Below are 15,651 nucleotides of genomic sequence, written 5' to 3'. Positions count from 1 at the left end.
TTATAAGAGGTTATGTTGTACACCCATGGACCAATCACCGCCGCCCATTCGGCTCCTACGTCACGCCTGGGCGGCAAATAAGAGAGGAAGTAAATCACTTGTCTTCAAATTAAATGTCCTTGAATAAAGAAAACAACTATTAAATGCACTATATGATCATGCATGAGATTAAAATTTCAATCTTACATCATTCCAACGTGATTTCTTAAAAGATGTGTCCTGTTATTCATGTTTGTACGCGTTGTTTCTGAATGAAAGTCGAAAACGACCGCGCCCGTTATGCTTTTATTTTGAAGGCTGCATCCGGAAATGCATTAAACGTTTGCGCAAGCTTTCCCGCAATCTTTCACCCCACGCTGAGGAGAGGCCACTGGATTAAATGCAGCCGACTCGGCAAATATAAGTGGTAACAGGAGGAAACAGACAGCAGGTGAGTTTTACCTGATTTCTCGTAAAAGTCTACAACATTTGTATATTTCCTGTTCTCTGTGTTTGTTTACGTTTGCCGTAAAGTTGGACAGAAAACTATCGGTATTACCTCCACAGGTCGTCTTACTCATTGACAAACACTTTATTATTTTTATCTATGGTCTTACTTCACACCTGCCAGAGTTTAGCCTACATTTAAAATCGCAAAATTATGTTTTAAATATTTGAAATTACATTTCTGACAAAGCACTCTACTCTCTCTCTCTTTACTACAAACTGAACTAAATGCAGTCATTTGTTACACTTGCAGTCATAGCACTGATTTAGATAGATAGATAGATAGATAGATATACTTTATTTATCCCAAGCTGGGAAATTACAGTGTAGCAGCAGCATTACACACAGAGACAATAACAACACAATTAAGTAAAAAGAACAACCTAGGCATACTTCAAGCAATAAAATATAAAAATACAATAAAATATAAAGTGTCTAAAGAAGGAGTAGAATAGAATTCCAGTGCAGAATAAATATGAATATACAGTATAAAAATGTTGGTGCTATGAAACAAATAAGGTGCAATGAACAGGGTGCATAAAAACACATAAAGTGCATATGTACTTTCCTAAGGTAATTAGTACTAATTACGATTTAATGTAGCCAGCAATAATCTCAGAGTTAGCATGACCTTGGCAACAACTACTTCAGTAGTTAGTGTTAGGCGGGTTAGTATCTATACTATTGTTACTTGTAATCTTTATAATTTACTCACTAACTGATCATGAGGTTGAGCCAGCTCCTGCCTGTAAAACCTGCAAAACCTGTTTACACTATAGTTACATCAGTTCACAGGTATCCTGAAAAAAAAACAACTTGAAACTGAAACCCGTTTTAAAACAGTCACTTTGAATCTCAGTGGATCTGTTGTCTGTATTGTAATGCAACAATAGTGTGAAGGGTTGCCTCCTGAATGGTTCACACAGGTTTCATGTCAAAATTAGGGGGAAGTCAACCTGTATTAAAATAATTAAATCACAACTACATACTGCAGGTTTTTGTGGTAAACACTTTCCTGTCCTCTAATTACTGTCTCAAAGGTGCTTTTTTTTAATCATTTATTTTTTTTGTCAATTCTTCCTAATGACTGCATATTATTGTGTTTTTTTTGATAACTCTCATAATTTTATTTGTTTTATTTGTTAAGTAGGTGATAGCAGTCTGCAAGGACTTTTGTGAAAAGTTTTCAGATTAATTCATATAAAAGAAAATGACATTAATTAATTAATTGATTAATTTTTATTTACAAAAGGGTTGATAAATCAACCGAAAATATTTTAATTTCAATACAATCTTTAATACATACTATACAATATATAATGTATTAAATAAACATGTATTATATGTTTAACTCATGTCTAATATCTTTTTTATACATTCTTTTTGTGTTGTTATACGAATACGAATACGAAAACTTTATTATCCACTGAGTGGAAATTCCTCTTTGGTTTCACCATAGACATGTCTCAAAAACAAACAGAATAAATAGTAAAACAATAAAGAAAAACATTTCAAAGATAGACAAATATAAAATAGCCTACAGCAATAACTGTACTTCACACATCACCCATTCAAGTACAAAATTTCATAAAAGCACACCACAGTTGTTCTTTAACATATATATATTTTTTTTAAAGGCTATGTCAAATTGTCTGCATGAGCGGGTCCCTAGAATATTCTCTATCATGTAACTTGGTGCTTGAACCTCTGTGTTAAATATCCGGAATCAAACACTATAACTATAATACATGTACCTCAGCTTGGCTTCTTTAATAACATCAACACATGACAGTAACCCTTCTGCCTTCCTCTCCCTGTGTGTTGTGTTTCCTTTCTCCAGAGTGATGTGGTGGCTCCTGTGGGTGCTCGCCGCCTTGCTGGCTCTCTTCTGCTCTCTGGATGTGTGGTACTTCCTGCGGGCAGCTGCTGTGATCCTCCGGGCCTGGTTCAAGCCTCCGATCTGGGACGTCACAGCCGAGCAGATCGTCACCGGCCGGGTCACCTCCAACGACATCGACATGTGCCACATGAACAATGCTCGTTACCTCCGGGAGTGTGACTTTGCCCGCTTCTCTCTCTACACGCGTAACGGTGTGTTCAAGGCCCTGCGAGCTCTCAGGGCGTCCATGGTGGTGGGGGCCACCACCATCCGGTACCGCAGGGCTCTGTATATAGGGGAGGGCTACGAGCTGCGGAGCCGCATCGTCACTTGGGACGACAAAGCTTTTTTCTTAGAGCAGAGATTTGTGTCAACAAAAGATGGGTTAGTGTGTGCCGTCATGTACTGCAAGCAGAGCGTCATACGCAGCAGCCCAGACAAGATCATGCAGCACCTGTGTAAGCGGAAGGTAAGCAACAAATCTTTAAACACACATGCAAATCTGACACCTTTGGTAATTGAAGGACATTGAGTCTACACTCAAAAAAATGATTCAAGCCCTTCTTAGATGTGACACATTAACCCTCCTGTCGTCCTTCCGGGTCTAATTGACCCAATCTGTTTTGACTATTCCTTCTTTCCTCCCTCCTCTATCCTCCTTCCTTATTTCCTTCCCTCGCCCCTCCTTTCTTTCTTTCCTTCCTTTCCTCCCTCCTTCCCTTCTTTTCTTTCCTCCTTCCGCTATCTCCTTTCCTTTCTCTCTTCTTTCCTTCCTCCTGATTTCCACTCCTTTCCTCCTTCCTTCCTTCCTTCCTTCTTTCATCCCTCCCGCCTCCATCCCTTCCTCTATCCTCCTTCCTTCTTCCCTTCCCTCGCCCCCCTTTCCTTCCCTCCTTTCTTTCCTTCCTCCTTCCTTTCTGCCCTCTTTCCTTCCTTCCTCCTTCCTTTCTGCCCTCTTTCCTTCCTGCCTCCCTCCTTTTCTCCCTCCTTCCTTCTTTATTTTTTCCTTCCTTTCTTCTCCTCCTCCCCTTACTTTCCTCCATCCTCCTTCCTTTCTCTCTCCTTTCCATTCTTTCTCCCTTTCCTCCTCTCTTCTTTCCTTACTCCATCCTTCTTTCTTTCCTTCCTTCTTTCTTCCATCCTTTTTTACTTCCCTTTGCGTCCTTCCCTCTTCTTCCTTCCTCGACCCGAGGACAACAGGAGGGTTAATGTATTGTTTGTTCAATGAAAATATATCAATTAAAATCAAATCAAAAGTAGTTTAAGACAAGTTTTCAAATTCTGCGTTTTTAGGCTGAACGAACACAATTTCTTTATTTTAGCTCTCCAATTCAAATACAATACATACATGTTTTTAATTTGAGTTCGACCAAATGTAAAAAAAACAAGTGAGCTACATTAACTCAAATACATTATATTGCATCGATGCACTTGTTTTTAGTTTGGGCTACATATATTTATTGGATGGAAATTCTGCCCACAATTGAATTGAGTTCATCCAATGAGTTATTTTTTTGAGTGTATGGTGTGTTCCTCGCAGGTGGAGTGTCCTGAGTTTCCAGAAGACCTTCAGCACTGGGTCAGCTTCATCTCAGCCAGCAGCCAGGCCCTCAGAGCTGAGAGTGGACTAGATGACAAGAACAAATAGGACATTGCATGGGCTGCTAAAAAAACGGCTTTTTGTAAAGACGACTAATTCACCATCTCATGATTTAAAAGGCATTCGTCTTCTGTTCACGATTACTTGACTTAAACACTATTGTGCCTGAAAACAAACAACGCAGCCACTACTTGCCTATGGTAACACTTGAAGAACTAGCACACTAGACTGTTTGTTTGGAGAGGCTATGATTGTATAAAGTGTATGTTTCTGTACTATGGCAACAATAAAACAAATCAGTTTTGAATTCCTGTTCATGCACTTTTATGTAGTCAATTGCATATACAGACTGGAGAAAATTAAATGAAAAACTTTAACACACTTCCAATAAAAGTCCAAGTCATAGTGTAAGCAAATGTGAAACTGTGGAAAAGTTACCTATGTTATCCAAAACCTTATTAAAAATCTGGAAAAAATGGAACACAATAAATGAGATGTTGGATATTGAGGTTTGTCCAACAGAATCCACGCCGGGGTCGTATTATGCTATTATTACATTTATCTTTACCATCTTGTACGATATTATATTCATAATACATCTCTATATAAATACAGACAAACACTAAGTACCATTAATAATTCATATTATGAGCCTGGTCTGGTGTAGACTGTTGGTTAGACTTGCTGGCTCTGCTGCTATTAATTACTCTACGGTCACACAAAGTCACTTTACCTTGTGCTGGAAATTTTTATTTTATTTTTATTGCTTGTGCTTGAAACTGCTTGAAATGAGGTTCTATAGGATGCCAGGTCTACTTACAAACATGTAACACATTTTATAACAGCTGTAAGTCGGAGGAGAGATGTTGGATATTGAAGTTTTGATATTTGGACTGTGCAACATGTTATAATATTTGGTGTGATCCAGCCTTCACACCAATCACTCTTTGTTTGCAGTAGTCAAGTCAAGTCAAGTCAAAGTTTATTTATAGAGCACATTTAAAAAAAAACCTCAGTTGACCAAAGTGCTGTACAGTTATTAAAATAGAATAAATCATACACAACTGGGTATAAATAAAAACAATAAAAAGAATAAAATACTAAAAAACAGTAAAACAATAAAATAAAATAGTAATAAAAACTAGTAGGAGTGAACTAACTCCAGGAGATGGCGAAGGTTGCTCCACTGACGCTGTAAGCTGCCGTTAAACCACCAGAGAAGAAGAAGATGACGTGACGTCACGAAGCCGGAACTCATGTTCATTCATTTCGCCGGTTTCTGTTTCTGGAAGTTGTTTCCGTCTCATGGTAACACTCTCCTCTCCACGCACGGTAAGTTTCACTGACATAAAAATTAATCCCACTATACTTTTGGTTATTTTTTAAATCCCTGCAGTGAGGAAGAGAGAAATGAGCGACTCTGGAGGTCTCACTCTGGTGTGATCTCTGTTCTGAAGGCCACCAGCTGCAGGATGCTAACAGCTAAGCTAACAGATCTGGCTGTCACAGCAGATATCTCCCCGCTCCTCTGAACGGAGCTCTCAAGGTTGAAGTGGGTGATTGTGGGGATCTCATGCTTAATATTACTATTATTATAAGGTTAAGCAGATGAGTGAGGATTAAAGCGCATGCATCTTGTTTTTCTGCACATCTGCACTGACATTGATGAGGTCAAAGAAGCGTTTAGATGAATAAGTCTGGTCATCAATTTAGAAACCACTAATATCTTGTTTATGGGATAATATTTGTACTTCACTAAGTATTTACAGCTTAATATTGCCACATTGTACTTCATAATTGTGCTGGTAATCAGTTGTGCTTAGTGATATTATTTGAAAGCCATAAACCATGCACTACTTCCTGAGATTATTTTTAAATTATATTATCTTAATAATGTCACATAATATAATTTAAAAATAATCTCAGGGAAGTAGTGCATGGTTTATGGCTTTCAAATAATGCCACTAAGCACAACTGATTACCAGCACAATTATGAAGTACAATTGAGATATTTTTTATCATTGTAAAACATATCTAGCAATAATTACAAGCGGCATATTTTGATTAAGAAGAAAAAAGTCTGGTCATCAATTTAGAAACCGCTAATATCTTGTTTATAGGATAATATTTGTACTTCACTAAGTATTTACAGCTTAACCCTATAAAGCCTGAACCGTGAAATAATTGCCAGAAAATTCTAAATTTAAAAGAGTTTTTGTTGAACCGGCTAACATTTTTTTTTATTCAATATCAATTTTCATATATGAATTTAATTTGGATCATATTTGATACATCAGGTCTTTTTGTGCAATTTTTTGCTCACAATTTGCTTTTCTTGAACTCACATAATCACATAAAACCTAATATTTTTAACCAAATAAAACTTTGACTTTCCTTTTAACATTTTCCTCAAACATACAAAATCTTTTTTTCCATATAAAACAACATCATACATCTGCTGATATGAAGTTTTCACGCAGCAATGACAGATCCACCAGTGGAACCAGCAAATCATTTTTGTTACATCTGGTATTTTTGTGAAATTTGTTGCTCAGTTTTTTTAATCATCAATTCATGTATTCATCAGGTTTTTCAGGAAAAAAAATATCACACTGATGATGTAGAGGTCTCAAAAATGTATGTATCAAATATGATACACTTGGCTTTATAGGGTTAATAATGCCACATAATATAATTTAAAAATAATCTCAGGGAAGTAGTACATGGTTTATGGCTTTCAAATAATGCCACTAAGCACAACTGATTACCAGCACAATTATGAAGTACAATTGAGATATTTTTTATCATTGTAAAACATATCTAACAATAATTACAAGCGACATATTTTGATTAAGAAGAAAAAAGTCTGGTCATCAATTTAGAAACCGCTAATATCTTGTTTATGGGATAATATTTGTACTTCACTAAGTATTTACAGCTTATATAATAATGCCACATAATATAATTTAAAAATAATCTCAGGGAAGTAGTACATGGTTTATGGCTTTCAAATAATGCCACTAAGCACAACTGATTACCAGCACAACTATGAAGTACAATTGAGATATTTTTATCATTGTAAAACATATCTAACAATAATTACAAGTGGCATATTTTGATTAAGAAGAAAAAAGTGATAATAAAGAAATTAACAATAAGGTAAACTGAATACGTAAGTAATTAAGAGTCTTAAGGCACATAATGTTTTAGTGATTTTAAATGTATTATTTTATTATATGTCCATTTAATGGTGGACATTTTTTAAAAGTTATTTATAATTATTTTAATATCTTTATTTGTGTATATAGAACGTTCATCTTTGTTTTGCATTAAAAAACATGATAATCAAGAACAGGTATTAAATTATTTCATTACATTTCCTGAGATTTAATATCTTTTTGACCAAATTTACATACAATAGCCTATACTATCCAAATTAAATCTTACTCTTAAGACGTATTGGCATGGATTAAAATTACTATTTACTTTTACAATTCTAATCTGAAAATGTAATAAAATCATGACCATATGGCCTAATATTAGATGTTTGTTTTTTTGATGAAACAATAAAAAATAAAAAAAAATCATAATATTACAGTCATATAGAAGAATTTTAAAATGTAATTGACAGTTGTCAGGAATTGTTTTAATCGAAAATGTTGTGGAGTCTTGATTTTAAAATCAAAATCGTGAATTTAGAGAATCCTAATAAACGTCTTCAAATTATCGTTTTGAATCATGACCATATGGCCCAGATGTTTGTTTGTTTTTTGATGCACCAAAATAAACTAATAATTGTAATAATTTCATAATATTGCAGTCAAAAAGAAATTAAAATTTAGAAACCGCTAATATCTTATAATAATAATTAAGTGTGTTATAAAGGAAATTATTGTACTAAATATTTAATATATCTTGCCTATTTTTTTCTACGCTATGTATAAATAATAACTTTAATAATAATACCTTTATTTGTATAACACCTATTATACATAAAATGCAGCTCGAAGTGCTTCACAGTATGGCATTAAAACAAAATTGTTCAAATAAATGTATATAAATGTAAAAGAAAGAAAAAATTATATTCATTATAAAATATATAAAGAGTAAAAGATACAATTGAACAGCAGAAAAATAAAAGCATTAAAATGAAGGTTAAAAAAAAAGATAATAAAAAAACATTAGCTGAATGCTTGCCTAAATATGTAAGTCTTCAATTGATTTTTTAAAATATCAACCGAGCTTGCAAATCTAATGTAGTTGGAGGGGTAAAAATACGTTTCTCCACTTGTTTTGTGGATTACTTCAGTAACCGTTAATCTTCATCAGAAGACCTGACAGCTCTTGTTTATGGATCAGAAATTAAGAAGTCTAACATGTAAGAAGGTGCTATACTATCTTTGAATAAGTAGACCTTAAAAGCAATGGGGAGCGACCGACGGGTCAATAGAGGCTAAAATAGGAGAAATCTATAGCTGTAATAATATTATTATTTTTATACAAAATCTTTGTTTAAAATAAGTTTGTAGGAAAAAAAACCAACAGAATCCACACCAGGGTCGTGTTATGTTGTTATTACATTTATCTTTACCATCTTGTACAATATTATTATATTCACAATGCATCTCTATATAAATACAGACGAACACTAAGTACCATTAATAATTCATATTATGAGCCTGGTCTGGTGTAGACTGTTGGTTAGACTTGCTGGCTCTGCTGCTATTAATTACTCTACGGTCACACAAAGTCACTTTACCTTGTGCTGGAAAACCTTAAACACTTGAATTTTAATGACTTGAATTTTTTATTTTTTTTGCTCGTGCTTGAAACTGCTTGAAATGAGGTTCTATAGGATGCCAGGTCTACTTACAAACATGTAACACATTTTATAACAGCTGTAATTTACCACAGCTGTAAAATACACCTTAAAAATGCTTGAAAAGTTCCCTGAATTTTGATTTGAAAAAAGTGTAGGAGCCCTGTCTGTTTGTACAGTACAGGCCAAAAGTTTGGACACACCTTCTCATTCAATGCGTTTTTCTTTATTTTCATGACTATTTACATTGTAGATTCTCACTGAAGGCATCAAAACTATGAATGAACACATATGGAATTATGTACTTAACAAAAAATGTGTGAAATAACTGAAAACATGTCTTGTATTTTAGATTCCTCAAAGTAACCACCCTTTGCTTACTAGAATATAAGACATGTTTTCAGTTATTTCACACTTTTTTGTTAAGTACATAATTCCACATGTGTTCATTAATAGTTTTGATGAATTTACAATGTAAATAGTCATGAAAATAAAGGAAAAACATTGAATGAGAAGGTGTGTCCAAACTTTTGGCCTGTACTGTATATGAAAAACAATTTTGTCAACAATGTTTAATATTAGAGGACCAAAATGTACTTACGCTTTTTAAGAATATGCTGATTTACCAAAAGTAGACATTTCCTATCTGATGTTGTTGCAGTTTTCACTTATTTTATGGGCAGTTGTGCAATAAAATAAGCTGAGTGGTTGTAATTATTAGCTGTCATTTGTCGTGCTTGTTTAGCTCAGTCTTTACTTTTATCATGTTTATATTATATGGGAGTATTTCAACAGTTTATTGGCATTAATGGTAGTTATGATGAATTTACAATGTCAATAGTAATGAAAATAAAGGAAACACATTGAATGAGAAGGTGTGTCCAAACTTTTGGCCTGTACTGTATTTTTATTCTATGTACCTCCTTATATATATTTATTTATTTTACTCTCCAACTATCTGTACTATTTCTGTCCTCTGCTGCTGCAATGACTGAAACTTCTCTCTTCTGTTTGGCCTGTTGTTCCAGAGAGATGTTGCTGCTGGTGCTGGGTGCCCTCCTGCTGCTCTTCTGCACTCTGGATGTATGGTACTTCCTACGGGGGGCCCAGGTGTTCTTCGAGGCCTGGTTCCAACCCAGAATACTGGACCTGCTGGCTGAGCAAAGTTTTGAAGGCATGGTCCTTCCCCATGATTTGGACTACATGGGTCACATGAACAACTCCCGGTATCTGAGGGAGTGTGACTTTGCCCGCTTCCATCATTACATGCGAAACGGGCTGTTCATGGCCTCACGCAAACTGGGGGCCAGACTGGTGGTCGGGGCCTCCACCATCCGGTACCGGCGCTCCCTGGCCTTCCGAGAGGTTTTCGAGATCCGGACCAAAATAGTGGGATGGGATGAGAAGGCGTTCTACGTGGAGCAGCGCTTCGTGTCCAAGAAGGATGGTTTCGTCTCTGCGGTCATGCTGTGCAGGCAGAATGTGGTACACTGCAGCCCGGAGAGAATTATCGAGTTTGTCTGCAAAAGAAAGGTGAGGAATAGCTGAAGATGGAGAAAAGTAGTGGTGTAATGATGATTGTTTTAATCATAAACTAACCTGAAGATCATATCTGGATTAATCGTTCTGTCAAAAACTACTGAAAAACCCACGAGAATGTCCTAAACCCCAAAGTGATGATACCATAGTGTTGATTCCCCCCCAAAACACACTCAAAAACACAAATATACTCTGTTTACTAATAAACAAGCCAAAGAAAAACAACATATCTGCAAAGTTGAAAAGTGGGACCTAGAGAATATTTGTTTTTTTTGTTCGAGCTTTCAAAATACTTGTTTTCCACTGATTGATTAATCAACTAACCATTTCAGCTCTACTGTCCAGTCAGAAAAGTAGCGAAAAAATTCCATCACACCTTCACAAAACCCAAGGTGAATCCTTCAAATGTTGTTTTAGGGTGACCAACAGTCAAAAATCCAAAGATAATTCAGTTTTCTTTCACACACGATTTCAGACAGAAGGGTCTGATATGTGTCTGGAGGATATATCCAACATGTTAAACAGACATGGCAGTGAAAAACATGTTTAAAAGTTCAAATTCAAAGCCAAAGCCTAAAGATCACAGTGTAATAGTGAACCACAATATCAACTGACAATCAAGACAGAGGAAATTATGCTTTACGAGAACAGTTTTCCTCCTTCAGGGAAACTTAGCCGAATTGCTGCATATCGACCCTGGTTGTAACTTGCTGATGCTTGGCCAGTCAGAGAGGTGGGATGGACTAATAACATAAGATTATACAGGTGCATGTCAATATATACAGTTGAAACCAGAAGTTTACATACACTATATAAAAATACACGTATGCTTTTTTTCTCACTGTCTGACATGAAATCAGACAATCACTTTTCCTGTTTTAGCTCCGTTAGGATTACCAAAATTATTTCTATTTGCTAAATGCCAGAATAATGAGAGAAGGATTTTTTTAGACAATTTTTTATTACTTTCTTCAAAGTCAGAAGTTTACATGCTGTAAATGTCTTTGGAAGCTTCTGATAGGTTTATTGACAACATCAGAGTTAATTGGAGACACACCTGTGGATGTATTTTAAGGCACACCTGAAAGTCAAAAGAAATCAATCAAGATATCAGGAAGAGAATTGTGGACTTTCATGTCAGACAGTGAGGAAAAAAAGCATATGTGTCTTTTTATATAGTGTATGTAAACTTCTGGTTTCAACTGTAAGAATATGATGGAAAAGTCCATTTCCATAATCATTATAATTAGAAAAAATGAAATAAATTAAGACGTGAAATGTTTCATTCTGTGTGTAATGGATATATATAATGTGTTATTTCCACTTTTTGAATTGAATTACTCGCATATATAAACTTTTCTATGATATTCTAATTCACTGAGATGCACCTGTAGTTTCACCTTTTTAGACTGGCTTCATTCTACTTTGGCGTTCTGCTAATTTAGCTTTTTTTTTTTTTTCCACACAGATTGAGTGCCCTGAGTTTCCTGAAGACCTCAAACACTGGATCAGCTTCATCTCAGCCAGCAGCCAGGCTCTGAGAGCAGAGAGCGGACTGGAAGAGAAGAACAAGTGAAGCAGCGGCACCGTGACACCATGTATCATGAGTGTAGGACCACATATCATTTGCATTGCACGCACATATACAGCATACATACATTCATACATGCACACAAACAAACAGTTAGACATCGTAGAGAGTTTTTAGTTGACTTACAATATTCCATTTCTGTCTGTTTTTGGGTCGGTCCTTCCTGCTGTGTATTTTTGTATGATGTGAACAGAAATACAGAACGTATGAAAACTTGAACCGTAAGATATTCCATGTTTTAAAAAATGCACTTTCTGCATTCGGGATCATATTGAAAGTTCTCTTAGAATAAAGAGACACAAGAGCGTAGCATCATCCTTGCAGCTTACAGACCGGATTTAGACGTCTTCATTCTCATTTTTAGCAAATTCCTCAAAACTTCAGATGAGCATGTAGAGCAAAAAGTTAATCTTCCACCGACATCAATGCATGTTTTAAGGCGAACAGAAGATTTTTTTGTGCCTGTTTATCTTGATTAGCCGTAGTTTACAGTTCAGAGAATTATAACTTTTACAAAAAAAAGTGTAGGTTTGATGAAATACTTGAATGGACTTGAATTGAAACATGTACTGGCAGTTGTTTTAATCTTCCCATCAGCATTTTGCACAATGTAACCCACGTGAGTAGACAAACTGAATTCATGTCATCAATCTGAAAGGGAAAAATTTGACTTTGAAGGATCGTTTTAATCAGTACAGTTCTGTTCTTTTACCGACTGTATAATGTATGCATTTAAAGGGTGGGCTTCTTGAATGAGATTGCATGTACTTTCAAGAGAAAATGCTCAAATTTAACTCGGCAGGCATGATAAGCAAATGCTGAAATGAGGTTGCTGGCAACTTTTCAAAAGCTGCAACGCACAATAAACGCTGGTGTTGGGATGATGTTTGGCCTTTTAAAATCTGAAACCTTCCCTTTAATGCATCAAAGCTTTATTTTGTGACCAAAGTAATGTATTGTTCTGTATGAAGTGGAAACAAATCCAATTTTTAAAGAAGTATGTCTAACCTGTTATTTATGTTGTTGGCACTGAAAATCCTGTTTTGATTTATTTAGGTTGGGAGATATGCACTGTCCTTTTATTTCCACTTATATTATTTATGGTCTGTTGAAAATGAGTTAATGTAACAGTCTTTATTTATTATGTTTAATTATTCAAAAGCATTTTCAATTAAAAATGCATTGGAAACAGTTTCTGTGACTGAGCTTGTTGTTTAAGTGCTTGTTGTTTACCAGTAACCTGAGCTCCTGATGTACTGTTGTTTTTAAGTATTTACAGCTTAATAATGCCACAAAATATAATTTAAAAATAATCTCAGGAAGCAGTATATGGCTTATGGCTTTCAAAAAATGCCACTAAGCACAACTGATTACCAGCACAACTATAAAGTACAGTTGAGGTATTTTTTTTATCATTGTAAAACAAATCTAACAATAATTACAAGAGCAACAATTTTAATTAAGAATAAAAGTGATGATAAAGAAATTAATAATAAGGTAAACTGGATACATAAGTAATTTAGAGTCTTAAGGCACATCATGTTTTAATGATTTAAAATGTATTATTTTATTATATGTCCATTTGACAAGTTGTTTTATTTATTTTAAAATCTACATGTGTGTGTGTATAGAACATTCATCTCCGTTTTTTTTTTTTTTTTTTTTAACATGGTATTCAAGAACAGGTAATAAATTAATTATTTAAATGTTCTGAGATTCAATATCTTTTTGACAGAATGTACCTACAATAGCCTATATCCAAATTAAACCTTACTCTTAAGAATTAATTAATAGCATGGATTAAAATTACTAAAAAACGAATTACTTTTACAATTCTAATCTAAAAAATGGAATGAAATCATGACCATATGGCCGAATAAAATACAATAGAATAAAATACTGAGGTAGCATAAATAAAAACAACAATAGAAAAAAAAACAGAATAGAACAAGGACACTTAAGAAGTTAAAAAAAGAAGATCAGTTGGTAGGTTGGCAAGATGATGGTAATTATACTGATGATATGATGGCAACAATGCTATAGTCGACGGTATATAATTGTAATAATAGTACAGTATATAGTATATAATATGTAATAATAAATAAATAGTAACAATATAAAATAAAATTAAATAATTATAAATAAAATAATATGATATATAATATAAATATATAATAATAGTAATAATAATAAATAAGGCCGGTATAATAATAATAGTAGTATATTACAGTCAGTGGTGGAAAAAGTATTCAGCTCCCTTACTTAAGTAAAAGTACTAATACAACACTGTGAAATTACTTCACTACAAGTAAAAGTCCTGCATTCAAAACTTACTCATGTAAAAGTACAACAGTACCAGCATCAAAAGTACTTAAAGTATCAAAAATAAAAGTACTTGTAATGCAGAATGGACCCACTCAGATTGTTTAATATATTCCAAATATATTATTAGATTATTTGTATTGATGCATTTCTGTAAAGAGCATTGTAATTTTGTAAAGACAGGTCTCATTTTAACTACTTAATATAGTGTTATGAGGTATCATTTAAAAACAAATGTCTAATCACTTTAAATGTATCATGTTTTCCATGTTAAATCTTGACCCAAAAAAGTAACTAGTAACTTAAGCTGGCAGCTAAATGTAGCGGAGTAAAAAGTACAATATTTGCCTCAAAATGTAGTGGAGTAGAAGTATAAAGTTGCATAAAATGAAAACACTCAAGAAAAGTGCAAACACCTCAAAATTGTACTTAAGTACAGTACTTGAGTAAGTGTACTTAGTTACATTCCACCACTAATTACAGTATATAGTATTAATAATAGTGATAATTATTTTAATTTTAAATGTTGTAGAGTCTTGATCTTGAAATCGAATCGTGGATTTGGAGAATCCTAATAATCATTTTGACATTATCGTCCTTTTATTTTGAAATGTTGTCTTTTAAAGCTTAAAGTCCCTTCTATAGCTTCCGGTAAGGTCCAGCAGGCCACGCCCCCTCCCTTTCACTTCCTGTAAACAAAGCAGCAGCTGTCTGTCAGTCGGATTCTTGTGTTTTCGCTCATAATAGTGTTAATGATTTTAATCTTAAATGTTGTCGAGTCTTGATCTTTTGATCTGAATCTTGATCATTTTATTTAATAGGGCGCCTTTCAAGGCACTCAAGGTCGCCTTACAACATGGAAAAAACAAAAAACAAGCAGAACATCATACATATCATACAATCTAAACAAATCAGAATATTTACAAATACATTACAATTAAGGAGGGGAGTTTGTGCGGAGGATCAAATTATTTTTTGATTTATTTTGAAATGGTGTCTTTTAAAGATTAAAGTCCCTTCTATCGCTTCCGGTAAGGTACCGCAGGCCACGCCCCCTCCCTTTCACTTCCGGTAAACAAAGCAGCAGCTGTCTGTCAGTCGGATTCTTGTGTTTTCGCTCATAATAGTGATAATGATTTTAATCTCAAATGATGATATGATGGCAACAATGCTATGGTGACTAGACGGTATATAATTACATTACATTACATGTTATTTAGCAGATGCTTTTGTCCAAAGCGACTTACAATAAGTGCATAATAATTAATAATAATATGTAATAATAAGTAATAATAATTGTAATAATAGTACAGTATATAGTATATTATATGTAATAAATAAATAGTAACAATATAAAATAAAATTAAATAATTATAAATAAAATAATATGATATATAATATAAATATATAATAAT

The 15,651-nt window shown here is 34.1% G+C and overlaps 2 protein-coding genes across 2 annotated transcripts; both read left to right on the top strand.

The window, feature by feature from the left end:
- Positions 1 to 352: 352 nt before the first annotated feature.
- On the top strand, positions 353 to 4,272 carry LOC131980583 (protein THEM6-like). Its single transcript, XM_059344839.1, has 3 exons — positions 353 to 430; positions 2,329 to 2,834; positions 3,906 to 4,272. The coding sequence occupies exons 2-3, from the start codon at positions 2,331 to 2,333 to the stop codon at positions 4,011 to 4,013; spliced, it is 612 nt and encodes a 203-aa protein (XP_059200822.1). The 5' UTR covers positions 353 to 430; positions 2,329 to 2,330; the 3' UTR covers positions 4,014 to 4,272.
- An 897-nt stretch (positions 4,273 to 5,169) lies between these two features.
- On the top strand, positions 5,170 to 13,108 carry LOC131980584 (protein THEM6-like). The gene is made up of 3 exons (XM_059344840.1): positions 5,170 to 5,297; positions 9,813 to 10,317; positions 11,792 to 13,108. Exons 2-3 carry the CDS (start codon positions 9,817 to 9,819, stop codon positions 11,897 to 11,899), a joined length of 609 nt encoding a protein of 202 aa, XP_059200823.1. The 5' UTR covers positions 5,170 to 5,297; positions 9,813 to 9,816; the 3' UTR covers positions 11,900 to 13,108.
- The last annotated feature ends 2,543 nt before the right edge of the window (positions 13,109 to 15,651 follow it).

This window comes from Centropristis striata, chromosome 11 (assembly GCF_030273125.1).
Source record: "Centropristis striata isolate RG_2023a ecotype Rhode Island chromosome 11, C.striata_1.0, whole genome shotgun sequence".
NCBI classification, from domain to species: Eukaryota; Metazoa; Chordata; class Actinopteri; order Perciformes; family Serranidae; genus Centropristis; species Centropristis striata.
Note: the sequence above shows the minus strand (reverse complement) of the source record. Positions and strands in the feature narration are given on the sequence as shown.

Bases quoted from the DNA above. Each gene is read 5' to 3' on its own strand.
- LOC131980583 (XM_059344839.1), top strand. From the start codon at position 2,331: ATGTGGTGGCTCCTGTGGGTGCTCGCCGCCTTGCTGGCTCTCTTCTGC. The intron at 2,835-3,905 runs GTAAGCAACAAA...TGTTCCTCGCAG, and splicing joins AGCACCTGTGTAAGCGGAAG to GTGGAGTGTCCTGAGTTTCC.
- LOC131980584 (XM_059344840.1), top strand. From the start codon at position 9,817: ATGTTGCTGCTGGTGCTGGGTGCCCTCCTGCTGCTCTTCTGCACTCTG. The intron at 10,318-11,791 runs GTGAGGAATAGC...TTTTCCACACAG, and splicing joins AGTTTGTCTGCAAAAGAAAG to ATTGAGTGCCCTGAGTTTCC.